We start from the raw sequence: 13977 nt of genomic DNA, 5'->3' as shown, positions 1-13977 counted from the left end.
CCTAAAATTATTGCTTGGAGATAACATTATTTTCTTAATATGTCAGCTCTTCTGAATGCTATTTTTTCATAGTTTAACAATTGCTATTTCTAAGCAGATTGTCAGAAGTATTAAAGCGGAAAATTCATGGTCATATGTAATGATATCAAGTATATAATTTCTGTTTATAAGTTATGCATTGCATTATGAAATCAAAACAAACTTGAAATTGTTTCTTTATCCCCTACCAACCTCGGTTTTGGGGCTGCATTTCCATTATGTAGAAAGACTCAGAAGTAATGAGAATATTTTTCTAATCATTACAGCTGAAATATAGTAGAAATTCAGATTACAAATGACGCTTCAGGAATTTGCCAACTTTTCAGGTATTTTGCCTGAAATTAATCCTGTACCATCATGTTCATGTTGCTTTGTACTTATTCACCCTTGTTTATTCCAGTGACAGTGTGAGCAGAGGTTGTGTGGTCTGACAAGTGTCTGTGTTGTATCCTCAGTTGGGGAGCAGACCGTGATCCGGAGCTTTCCCATCGCCTCCATGACCAAGGAGAAGAAGATCAGCATCCAGAACCAGCTGCAGCAGAGCATGCAGGAAGGGCTGCAGATCAGTTCAGCCACTTTTCAGGTAAAAGGAAGTTTTGTGGAAATTTATGTGGCTACAGGCGGCTCAGAATATTTTTGAGCAGCACTTTGCCCTGGTATTTGTGAGGAGTCTGGTTCTCTGCCCTGTAAGGTCAACAGACAAGGCACAACTCATAGAAACCCTGGCATTTCTGGGCCCTCTTGGTATTTACAGAGGGTTGCTATTTTCACATTGGATTTCTTTCACTGCTTTCCTCACCTATTTTGGAACCAGAAAAGGGCTGGTTTGGGTCCAGAATCCCTGCATGTAAGCAGGGAGAACCTGCTTCCTCTCCTCCAGCTACATGGAATCAATATGGAAAAGCTCTGAATGTTGCTTTCTTCTAAAGTTTGTCACTTCACCAGCTTTCTGTTAAAATCCATGGCAGAAAATCATGGCATGTTGCACATGAAAGCTGCACTTCCAGAAATCTTTAGGGTAGAACCAGTGAGCCTTTATTTGACAGGCACAGCTCCTGGAATTTTCTGTAGGATCCCCATCAGTGTGTTCAGCAGAAGTGTGTATTGCAGGACAATTGATAGAGATGGGCTTGTAAAACTTAGGAATCCTGAAGTCTTTCCTGAATTTTCCTTCTTGGTTTTGATCTTAACCCTAAGAGATCAGAAGCTGCAAGCAAGGAATTCTGTATCATGGACTGAAAGTAGACTGCAGTGCTGAAGATATGAAATACTTTGCTGGGTTGAGTGACTGCAGAAGTGTATTTTCATTGAGAACAGTAACTCCAACATTTGAAACCATAACAAAACAGCATTTTACTAATTCCTTACAATAATGGGCATCATTTAGCTAATCATCCTTCAGTATCCTCTTCAAAAACACAAAATTAGGAATGCCAATGAGTAAAACAAGCAAAAAAAGAGTTGTTCTTGTGGACTTTTGAGAGGACCTTTATTTTCCAGAAATCTTTTAACAGAATACTTAGCATGCTTCAATGATGTGATAAATACAGACACAGCTCAGTGTTTTCAGAGCTGGCCTCGGGTCAAACATCATCTTTGCTTTTGTTTAGCACAGTTTTGTATTAGGTTATGTGAACAAAAACAAGCCGCAAACAGTTTATTCCCTGTCCCCTATGTAATAGCCAGGGTTCAACACAGGGGATGAAATAGCCCCTCCCCTTTGTTTATTAATTATGATTTTCAGATGGTTTGTGTGCAGCTATGGTGTTTGGTATCTTTAAAACTTCAGATCTGTGTAACCCCGAAAGACTGAAGGGCTCCTTTCAAGGAGGCCCTAGAACAACAGAGCCATTAGTCATTTGGAAAGTATTTACAAAACAAGTGAAATTGGAAAAGCAAGGATGAAATCCACCTCCTAGATGGCAAGCAAAGGAATTTAAAAGGTGTCTAGGTATGTGCTCAGAAACAGACCTCTAGGATATTTCTTTGTTTGTTTTCTCCGCATTCTTAGAGTTCTTTTGGGCCTTTTATGGATTCCGTATTTTCTGTCTCTTATTTGTTTTCCCTGAATTGTTGATTTGCTTTCAGCAGAGGATGATTGGATGGGACTTCCCCCCCCCACGAACTAAAAAAGCATTTTTAGTCAAGTGGATGGATCAGTGTTGAATAGCACAAGGTTATTTCCTTTTTACAGAGCAGATTTGACTATCACCTTTTTTTACTAGCAATTTTCTATACTTTGCAAGGTGAGGCCAAAATTGGAACATCTAAGTAATAGAAATATAATGGTTGTGACATATGAATGCTGAAATTGCTGGCTTGCTGAGTCTTTGAAGTGCATTACCAACCTCAGTTCCCAGTGTAGGGGCAGAGCTGGCAGGCTGTTTCCCAGCTAAGCTGTCCCATGTGACCAGAATTTGAACTGCTGTAGGTGTCTTAGTGCCAGCACTACAACTTGGATTTACCAAAATATTTTGTATTTGATCTTATGAGAATTCCAGATGCTGCCTAGTGAAGATACCTTAGTATTAGGACATAAATTTAAAAAAAAGAAATAAAAAATTCTTAAAATGTGTAATAGCCATCAAAATAAATGAGACATATGTACATGTATTTGTATTTTCTGAAGGGCATAATACTGTGAAAGTATGGGATTTTTGCTACTACATTTTAGAATCTTTCCATTTCTGAAATTCTCAGATTGTTTTCCAGTTTCTAACATGTCATGTCTTTAATACACAGTTAATTAAAGTAGCATTTGATGAAGAAGTCAGTCCTGAAGTGGTGGAAATATTTAAGAAACAGCTGATGAAGTTCCGTTACCCTCAGTCCATCTTCAGCACTTTTGCCTTTGCAGCTGGGCAAACAGCACCACAGATAATTCTCCCCAAACAAAAAGAAAAGAACACTTCATTCCGGTACAACCTCTCTTCCTTTCCTTTCTTTTCCTACTGATGTTCTTGCCTTGTGTTATCCAAATGCACTGAACAACAATGCACAAGTGGAGATCATGTCAAAATAAGTGATTGCTAGTTTGCATCTCTTTGTATATCCTGAGTAACAAATAGATTGGTAGGGTACAGATATTTATATGGGATAGGAATTATATTCTTGATCTAAACTTCTGGCTGCAGTAGATTTGGATGAGCACCTTATTACATTTTGAAACACACAAAATAGAAGTAGCATCTTGAGCTCTGCAATCTCAACATGGAAAGAAGATTGTGTATTACTTTATAATTAGTAGCCTAGCCACTTAAAGCTTGATGAGAATTAGAATTGATTTTACTCTATGCATTTGCTCTACTGGTTTTTCATTTAGACTTTGAGCTTTGGGTCCTCTTTCGAATTTTATGTTCCACGTTAATTTTTATTGGACCAGCTGCATCATTGGTCTATTCCAGAGTGGTGGCTCCTGTGATTCTCTGTTAATTAGTGCATTGTTGACACAGGAAATAGAATCCCAAGCTAGTCATGAAATCCTAAAACTTAAAGGTAATTTCTATCTTTCCTGCCTTTACTTTGGCAATTTTCTAGATTTATCACATTACTAGCAAAATAAAAAAACCTAAAGAAAGATGACCTCTTTAATTATGATATTCATTACCAGTAGAAAAAAGGACACAAATCTATCTTAAAGTAATACAATTTTTGTTTAAAAATTAACATAGGAAGCAATTTTTCTGAGGTTTATAGTTGTTGTATTAAGTGAAAGACGATTAAATCCATTTTATTTGCGTTCTTTCTAGAAATCTGTAAATGCTATCAGGCAGAATCAAATGAGTGTTTCCAAATGCTTTTGTTGTTTTGGATTTACAGTACCTTCTCCAAAAGCATTGTGAAGGGAGCAAAACGTGCTGGGAAGATGACAATTGGGCGCCAGTACTTGCTGAAGAAGAAAACAGGAACCATAGTGGAGGAGAGAGGGAATCGGCCTGGCTGGAATGAAGAGGATGATATCTCTGGTAAAGAGTGTGACTTCTCTGTCCATGTTGGTTAATTAATCTGTCCTGTTGTGCTTCCATTCTCATAGTCAGTGAGAAATGCCTTCAACAAGAAATTGAAGGGTTTTCCTAGACAGGAAAGAGAAGGGTTTCAAATCTGTGCATTTAGTGAGTGTTTTCTTTTGCAATGAGAAGAGGAAGTTGACTTAATTCAGTGATACAGAAAAGTAGTAGATTGTTTTTTAATTATCAAATTATTTAGATATTATATCTTTTAGATCATTTTACATCATGCTAATGGAGATGAAACAGCACAGAAGCATGCTGCAGCTTCCATTTATCTCTATACATCTGACACCTGCAGCTAGTCTGTGATGAGGAAGCAGTAACTGGTGAGGTGCAAGAGGGAGTGAATTGGAGACTTTTGTGGATGTGGAACTGACAAATGATTTCTGAAAGCAGCAGAATTTGTTACTACTGAAAATACCACTTCCCATATTTTTGGTTGAAATTATTTTGGGGTAGAAGGTAAAAAGAGGTTTGGGCACTTGGTGCAGTTTGTGTGGTGGTGTGGAGTTTGACTTTCCCCAAAAAGCCTCTTCTCCTAAATGCTGCTTGGCTATCCTTATCTGGACCACTGCTAATTTATAACAAACCACTAGAGGGAACCAGATTCTCCTGTACATAAACAGGTGGTGTTTTTTCTAAGCATTCTTTCTTTAAAAAAAACATAGCCATCTCAGATAATGAAGCGTTCTTCAAACACTGATAATTTCTGCCAAACATCAAACAAGCTGAATTTTGCTGTTGAATGTTTGGTCACTGAGCAAGGCAACTCATGTGACTTAGGAACAGATGTATGAGAGCTATCTAAAGCAGGGATGAAGCCTCTGTTCTCTCTGAAATGAAAGAAAGCTATTACAGGCAAGCTTAAAAATACTATTTCTCTTCTTTCATTCCAGATAAAGTGATGAGAAATAGGCAAAAAGAAAGCTTTGGAAAACACGGAGTGTCTTTAGAGGGCTGAAAAATTATGTTCTTAATGGAATTTCCATCATCTTCCTGAAGTGCTGAGTTAGCATGTGCTCTGATGTTGCATGTTCTTTGGGTCAGAAACAATTCTGCAGGCTGGACCTGGGTGATTTTGGGGTGGTTTTGTGTCCTTCACCCAGAGACACCAAGCACAGTCATACCTGTGTATTCACAGTCTCTTGATGATGAAGAACTTTGGAGAGTTTTTGCATTGCTGATACACAAAACAATAACATTCTTCCATGAACACAGGTGCTATATAAGTGACAGTCACTTTTTTCCTTCCCTAAAAAAAAATCTAAAATTACAACTTGTGAGTCTCTAGGCCTGCTGCTCTCCAGATGTCTTGGCTGGGAAGGTGTTAAGGTGACCAAAGGCTGAGTTTGCTGCTCTCTCCATGCAGCACTGGCACATCAGGGTAGGGAGCTGTCAGCAGCAGTGGCTCTGCTCCAGACAGAGAGCACAGGCAGCAATCACTGTGATTCCTTTGGTATTGACTGCTGCGGCTTTGGCTTTGGTTCTGACTTGTTTGCAAGTCTCAAAAACTGAAGTATAGGAAACTATGCGGCTCTGCCAACAATGAACCATCTACAGCAGGTGATGCACTTAAAAAACAATTGTTAAAGATAGGGCTGGAAGGAACTTCATGAGATCAAGTAGTCCAACCCTCTGCCCCAAGGCAAGATCAGCATACTTCATCTGTTCCTCATAGGTGTTTGCCTGACTTCTTAAAAGCTTTCAAAGGTGAAGGTTCCACAACTCCGGGCAGCTTATACCAATACTGAAACTATCCTTAATGCTGGAGAAAACAAACAATGCAGGACTAAACATCCTGTTGCTTCAATTTAAACCCTTCATTTCTTACTCTGTCACTGTATACTGATAGAAGACATGATTCCCCTCATTCTGATTGCAATGCATGATGTATTTATGATCTATTGTAGTATTTTTCTGTTATCTTCTCAATGTTAAATCAGTGCACTTCTTTCAGTTCTTTGTTTATTAGTCTTGATGGACTTCTGATCCTCTTCATTGCTCTCTTCTCAGGCTTCTTTAGGTAGTCCACATCTATCTTGCAATGTGATTTTGAAAACTGAGCACAGTACTGTAGTTATGAGTTGTTGCCAATGAACATCTGATTTCCCTCAAACTCCTCCTCATCTCTTTGTTTTCAGGGTTTAGAATATCTCAATCATTAGTAAATTCTTTTACTTATAGTGGTCATATGGGTGTGTTCAATAAAACAAGAGACTGAAACCTTCTTTTGAAAACAGTCATATCTCAAGAACAGTAAGAGAGAGGAGAGGGATTATTCCTTAGTTTTTCAAAATCAAATAAATCATGTTAAACTTGAGACAGCAAAATATCTTCATCTCTCTCTTCAGCTTAAGGACATGAATAGGAGCTCTTATGTTTAGCATTTTATGCACAGGGGAGTGTTTTGCCAAGTCTGATCACCAATGTACCTGCTTTCATGGGAGAAAAATCCATTTAGGAAAAAATATTTCACAAAAAACACCCTCATCATGAGTCACTTACAGCTTTCCATTCAAAACTGTTAAATACCAAGATTTTGTATGACCCAAAAGAATTATTTCTAGAGCTCATTTAAATTTGATTCTCATTAGTGCACTTCATTCTTCAGATATTGTGTGACTTCTTCTTACCATGACAAATATGAAAAAAGAGGAAAAAGAGGGGAGATCCAGAGTGTTCAAGTTTATTTTTTAGATCAAATAGAGACATTTTTTTTCTTTAGCTGAAAGAGCAAAGAAAATTTTTCATTTAGCTTTTATGCTAAAGATGCACAGAAAAAAAAATATAGAGGTACAACTTCTGTAAATTCTGAATGTTGTCTACTGCCAGTAAAATGTTAATTATAGTATAATTTTTATTTTCTAAATAAGTTTGAATTCCAGTTTTATAAAGTCCTGTTTTAAGTTTGAATCCTCATTTAGTTTTCAGTGCCTCATCCATGAAGAAATAGGTCTCATATGCACATATTTCAATGCTTGAGGTGGTAGCAAGTAACTGATACATGCTGTGAGCAGTAAATCTGCTCTCAGAACTATCTGGAAATGGTTGAAAGTGTCACTAATAGGCAGGTGGCAGGTTTTGTACAAAGACCTTGCTTGACTTGAATTTCAGAGTAGTTTGAACTTGTGACATAGTTTTTTATCTGTCGTGGTTGGAGTTTTTTCTGCTTTGGAAAGGTCAGCTGATATGCACGGCTGAAGAAAGCTGCTGCCTGACACTGAAACTGAGACATTCAAAACCCAACAGTCATCTCTTGTGAAATTACAACACTGAAACATTTAAAGCCTTAAAAAGATTGTTACCTCTTCTGAAGATAGCTTTAAAAAAAATTGTGTAGTTCACTTTTATCTTGAATGTGTAATGACTCTGTAAAGAAATTGTAAATTGGTAAAGAAAGATTATCTGTCTTCAGTTCAGTTCAAATGAATATGTGAATAACTTTCTCTAGGATTTTAGCCAAAGAGATGTTAGTCATGCCAGCCACAAGCACAGTAGGTAACTTGGTGCTGTAGTCAGGTTTGCTGACTAAAATACTATTTTAGTGTTTATAAGTTCAGTAAGCTGTGGTTTGCATGTCCTGTACCCTGCTATTCATCACTGAGATCAGCACAAACTTGTTTGGAATAAAGTAGCATTGTTTGCTGTGTAACTGCTGGCCTCCCCAGGAAGATTATTCCCTTTAGTTTCAGATGACAGTGAGCTGCACACCAGTGGTACCCTGAAAGCATCAGAAAAATCAACCATGGAGCAGTTAGTGGAAAGAGCCTGCTTCAGGGACTATCAGCGTTTGGGACTGGGCACCATCAGCACCAACTCCTCTCGCTCCAAAACAGAATACTTGAGAATAACTGCACTGAACAGGATGTATTCCCTTTGCAGGAGGTGAGTTTGTCAATTCACTGAAGTAGCTGAAACTAGAGACACTTGTATGTATAGCTGCATTAATATCTGCATTATATCTGTATTTGCATTTAGCATCTCTTCTGTTCCTAAATAAAAAAGCAAGCTTCATAAGCAATTATAAATAACTATTTTCTTCAAATTAAAAAGTATGTGTTAGAGTTAACTTCACTAAAGTATTTACTTTCAAAGTTTGTCATGTGCTGAAAGTCACATGCTGTGTTTTAGCACATCAGTGTTACTGAGTCCTTTCTTTTGTTGGGAAAGCTGATGTAGTTTGCTGACACTGCCCACAAAAATTCCTTTTAATACAAAAGCCTGTCTGCATGAGTCATATCTGAAGACTTTTGCATTCTCTAGAGCCATTTTAGGCTGGTCATTGCTTTCATTATGGACAATGGAATTGCCAGGAGGAAGGACACAGAAGAAAAATATTAGATCCTTTCTTGTTTTCTGACTTATCTGGAGTACTCGTTAAGTCATCATGGAGTACAAGGCAGATGAAGGCATGAAATCTGTCCATTTTCATTATGCTTTGAACATCATGCAGACAACCCTTTCCTCCCCTAAAACCATGAGTTTTTAATACTCTCTAGGCTTTTTTTTTAAATATAACTAGTATCTGAAGTAATTACAAATCTCAGTATATAAATGCTTACCTACTGCTGTATTACTGTGGTTGCTGTGTAGACTGTAAATAGCATGTACATTTATTTTGTCTGAGGGCAGTTGAATAAATGTCCAAGAATTGAATTTGCAGAAATAGTGTATATTGTAGAGGGAATAAAAGTTATCTACTAAGCAGTTATCTAGTAACAGCTGTTTCTTGTTCCTCATCTTAGTTTCTTCTTAACACATGAAATTGGCACTTAAGTTGATTTTTTATTTTTTGGAGGCAATAGAAAATCATATTTCATATTGCTTGAATCCTTCTTTCACTAACATGAGCAAAACTACCATCTTGATTTGTTTTCTATCTTTAAAGTATTATGTCAGCGAGTTTTCTAATCTCTCAGTGCATTGCAATGTTTTAACAGAACACAAAAATGCAGTGTCAAGCACTCTGTTCCAATGACTCCAACTGTAAAATTTAAATATATTTTTCCATAAACGAAAGACTATTGTTTTCATTTTGATACTTTAGGCAATCTAACATTCTTCCCTTTCAATTCTCATATTTCATATACAATTATACAATATACTGCCTCATTTGTGTACCTCAAAATTGTGCTTTCTGTCCTGCTTAAAAATACAGCTTTATTATAATGATAGATAAGAGATGCACTAAGAAGAAAAATACTTCCAAGTAAAATGTAACATTAAATGGAAAGTGATGAAAAATGAGTCTTACAAATTTTTCATAATTCAGTTTCTATTTAAAATGCAATTTGCTTAATGTATCTGCTAGGCTTGGAGTAAAAATTACTTTAAAAATAAAAGTCATTCTGACAGTTAAAGTGTATTTCATTAAGATGTGTTTTCAGCTTGTAATTTTAGCAATTTTATTTTTATTGCTGAGCATTTTGCAAGCAGTTTTAATTGTTTAATTATTTTATTTTTTTCCCCTTTGCTGTCCATGCAGCTACCCTGGGCTGCTGGTGGTGCCTCAGTCCGTGCAGGACAGCAGCCTGCAGAGGGTGGCTCGCTGCTACCGCCACAACCGCCTGCCTGTGGTGTGCTGGAAGAACACCAAGAACAGCACTCTGCTCCTCAGGTCTGGGGGCTTCCATGGGAAAAGTGTGGTGGGCCTCTTCAAATCCCAGAACACACATCCCACGGGTGAGTTGGTGCAGCCAGGCTCTCTGTAGCAGGAATTTCATGTGGAAATGCTGATTTTGCCAGAGGAAAATCAGTGATTCGGTTGAACCAGAAGTCTCAGGGTATAAGTGGTTATCTGATGTTATCAGTTACTGTGTGTAAAAGTCCTGAATGGTATGAAAGCAGTTAAAAAAAAATGAATTAATCATTTAGACAGAGATTGGACCAACACAAGATGATGTATCAGAATAGTTAGTTTTTCAGAAGGGTATAATATTAGGGTAGCAATAATTTTGGGAATAACATTAGTTGACTTCCATCATTCACAGGCAGTGTTTAGGATACTTCTAACTGCCTGGATTTCCATCTCATGCTAATAGCTTTTTCAGAGTTAACTTCATGCCAAGAATGAGTCAGTATTTTCTTTAATCAAACTGATAGTTGTTTAAAAATTATTCCAGAATTAGGCCATTATTTTTCTTTTTGGAAGAAAAGGAAATGTGAGGTCGAATTGGAGTACCAGAAACTCATTAAAGTATCAAAGAGATTCTTATGTCCTGTTTATGTTTGCATTTCTCCCCAGTAATGGCTAAAAGGCAAGTAAAAGTTTTCACTCTATTCAAGTGTGTTGTGTAGAATTTTTCAAAACCTGTAAGAAGCATACTGTACACTTATGTACAAGTGCCATAAAAGTAATTTGAGGATTATGATTTGAATATTTGTTACATAGTCCTCCATAATTTTTCCTTCGCAGAATACCTTTATGAAAACCATATCCTTCTTACTTTTAAGAGCAATTTTATCAGATTATATTGAGGTTTTGTGTGTGTCAAATGCACCTTTAAAATCTCACTATTTCAAAGATATTAGAAAAATGTTTTTAATGTTAGACAGTATCTGAATTGACTGTTAAGGCTAATTTGTGAATCATTAATTGTCTGCTGAATTCATTGCCATAACACTGATTGAATGTATCTCTTCAGTGTTTTGTGGGAACATTTTTTAAGTTGTAGTGATGAGCAATGAAGGCAATGAACTGAAATTTATATGTGTTTTTTTTGAAATGATTAATAAAATGAACCAGTGAAGTACCACCAATAGTTGACACAGCAGCTGCCAAAGCTAATGGCTACACCAGTTTTTCCACATCCTTATGGTGTGAATCCCAGGCATGGCAATTCAAATGTTAGTCTTCAACTGATTTAATACTGGTTGTCCTGGCTGAAATACAGATGAGGCATCTTTAGCCTGGTAAAAATAGAGAATAAATTGAAAAAAGACTTTTTTTGAGATTATTGCAGGAATAGTCTCAAAATTATGTAAAGACAAACACTTTGATGTTTTCTGCAGTAATTTTCTGATGTTTCTTTTCTTAATTTTATCTAAAGTTTATATAATTCTAACTTAATTTTATATAAGTCTATATTTCATATAGACTTTTATATTGCCATTGCCATATGTCCACCTGAATATTATGGAGTAGATAAATGGATTGACAATATCTGTGTCTGACAGATACCTCCTTTTGGATTCACTGCTCCTTTTAAGTGTGAAGAAGATGGAGACTTCCCTCAGGAAGGAAAATGGAGAATATTTCTAGGGTGTTTGTCTTACTCTTAATGGAGTTGAAGCTTGTTGAAACAAAAGTGATCCGCAAAGGTGGTTGTACAGAGCTGCCTCAGCAGGAGTTGTGTGCTGTGATGGGAAGTCTATAATGGAAAACACATTGTGAAGCAAACTAAGAGGACAAAGAGAATCTGAAGTTAAATTCAAGCTGACAAATTCATTCTTTTCTAAATAGGAATAGATTTTTATTGGTCAGTTCTGGGTTAATACAGAGAAACAAGGAGGGGGCTGCTGGAACTTGGTGAACATTTTTGTGATTTCCTGTTACATGGTGTGTTACGCAAGTTTTCAGAGCATGGTTGGAGGTCAGTGTGTTATATAAGAAGCATAGAACATAGTTTTTGAGAAATTATGCACAGTACTTAATTTCTGTGTGGAACCAAACTTCATGTGCCACAGAATTGTATTTTTTCATGTCTGTCCAAAAAAAAGATTATTAACAGATGTTCAGATATGAAATGCAGAGTATATAGGTCTTTTGAAATGTTCCTTTCAAACCTGCAAGTTGGTTTCTGAATTACTTTGACCTCTCTGGGAATCCTGTTGCAGAGCACTGTAGTTCTAAATATGATATTCTGCATTTAAATTAGCATTTATTGGTCAGTTACCCTATGGAAAGAACATCTATGTATCATGGATGTAGTAACACCACCCAAGAGAGCAGTTATCTTGGTTCAGGCTGAATTATTGATTGTAATAGGACTTGTAAGATAAAGATGGAGCAACCTGGGACCAGGCATATAAAGTACAAATCAGCAATGCAGGACTAAGCAATGCATTTATTTCCTGAGACAAAAACAAGATTAAATGGGATAAAATTGCTACCAGGATTTCCATCCCCCATCTTTTGTTAAATCCATGTTTCTGTGGTGACCTTCCCATGGGACACAACACATGAAAGGTGGTGATTTCATGGAAATCCCAGTTCATTGCTAGTAGGGGCAATGCTTTGAGTCACCTCTGTATGCTGCTGTGATGGGATGAGTTGTGCTGAGGATGAAGGGGCACATTTTCCATCTCTAAACCATCACAAGGACATTTTGCCCTCAGTCTTTAATTCTGGTATCTCCTTGGTCCAATGACAAACTTTGATGTAAGTCAAGCTGTTTTCTAAAACACACACAGTACTCTTCACAAAATAAACCTTTGTAAGTGCAAGGGGTATAGACATTATCCTTTCATTTAGACAGCTCATTTCTTTTAATTTAACTAAATTGTTAAGACCTAAATTGACTTTTTGTAGTATTATTTCAATTGCTAGTGGACCCAGGGATCATTCCAGTAGATTTCAAGATGTTTAAATCCTGCTTAGAAGTAGAAGAGAAAGTAATGTTCCTTCTCAGCTTTTTCCACTTGCTCAGAAAGAAATAGCATGATATATCCTGCAGGAAACATCATCACTTCCTAATTGTACTTTCAATTCAGATACTAATTTCTATCTTGAAATTTCTTTTGCCACCCCCAGCTAATTACCAAGCTGTCTATTAGTCTCCAGCATAGAATCTGATTGGATGATCATTGGAGAAAACTATTTACAAATTACCATTGTGTTTTGTCAAAATGTGCTCAGTCAAATTCTCTGACTCTGTCTCTTATTCCAAATGTTGGCTCTTGTGAGCAAGACACCAAGTCCTGGTTTAAGCAGCTGTGAAACTTTTGACCTGCAGTAAGTCCAAAGATGGCTACAATAAACTGGGATTCCAAAAATTTTGTTTGGTATTTGAAAAAACAAAACAAACTGATTCATTGATGCTGAACACTATTTTGTCATCATGCTATGGCCCAGGACTTGAGCTTCATCTCCTTTCCTTAGATCCTTGCACCTGGACACAATGGGTGGAGTTTATGGTTGGTTTCCCACAATTGTTGGGAATATTTGTTTTCCTTATTTTTGAGAGTTCTGTGTTTTGTTAATGGTCTCTTAACTTTTTTTAATGGGCACTGTATCCCAAGGAACCTCCAAGTACAGGTAAGTAACCTTTTCTAGAATGAGGAAGAACAGATTGAGTATGGTTTTGACTTACTTTTATTAAAGAAATAATTCTATCTGTTCTCTGCACATTTTGCTGGCAAGCAGCACAACCTTAGAATTGTTACTTTTTGTTTGGAGTCTGAAGGAAAAGCTTCATGATCTTCACTCAGTTTGTGCTGATGTTATGGCTAGTGATGAATGTTTTAAGCAGTGACCATGAGGTGAAAGTTTCAGAAGTTCAGCTTTGTGTGGAATGCAGGAGAACACTGCTGGATCCTGCTCTGCAGGCAGGTGATGAACAGCTTTTCAGGAGCTGTTAGGAGAGGCTTTTTGAACCTTTGACAGACAAACCAGGACGTTTCCAATGCTCTGCTTTACACGGTAAGCCTTTTATTCTGTGTATTTACAAATTGTATTTTTCTTTTTTAATGCATTCCATTCTTCTTGTGACTCTAGCCCCCACTTCTCTAGAATCTTCAAGCAGTATAGAGCAGGAGAAATACCTGCAAGCCTTGCTGAATGTGATATCCGTCCACTGCAAAAGGAATGGCAGTAACACCCTCACTGTCAGCCCCACCATTGCTCTGTCTCCAGGTAAAACTCCTCTGTACTTTTCTCTGATTTAGTGCTTTTCTCTGATTTAGTGATAGTTCGTATGAATTCTGTTGT

The 13977-nt window shown here is 37.0% G+C and overlaps 1 protein-coding gene across 8 annotated transcripts in view; it reads left to right on the top strand.

Moving 5' to 3' along the window:
* The window catches only part of SBF2 (SET binding factor 2), a 232709-nt gene that overhangs the window by 186611 nt on the left and 32121 nt on the right, over nt 1–13977 (top strand). For 7 of the 8 annotated variants that reach the window (XM_064715108.1, XM_064715105.1, XM_064715104.1 and 4 more), the window contains exons 23-28: nt 495–622; nt 2782–2957; nt 3859–4004; nt 7736–7934; nt 9535–9731; nt 13765–13902. In XM_064715108.1, the coding sequence (XP_064571178.1) occupies nt 495–622; nt 2782–2957; nt 3859–4004; nt 7736–7934; nt 9535–9731; nt 13765–13902 (984 nt within the window). The remainder of the gene's footprint in view (nt 1–494; nt 623–2781; nt 2958–3858; nt 4005–7735; nt 7935–9534; nt 9732–13764; nt 13903–13977) is intronic. The other variant, XM_064715103.1, reaches the window with a different exon arrangement.

This window comes from Zonotrichia leucophrys, chromosome 5 (genome assembly GCF_028769735.1).
Source record: "Zonotrichia leucophrys gambelii isolate GWCS_2022_RI chromosome 5, RI_Zleu_2.0, whole genome shotgun sequence".
Classification (NCBI taxonomy): domain Eukaryota; kingdom Metazoa; phylum Chordata; class Aves; order Passeriformes; family Passerellidae; genus Zonotrichia; species Zonotrichia leucophrys.
The sequence above is the reverse complement of the archived record's forward strand: the minus strand, read 5'-3'. Positions and strand labels throughout refer to the sequence as shown.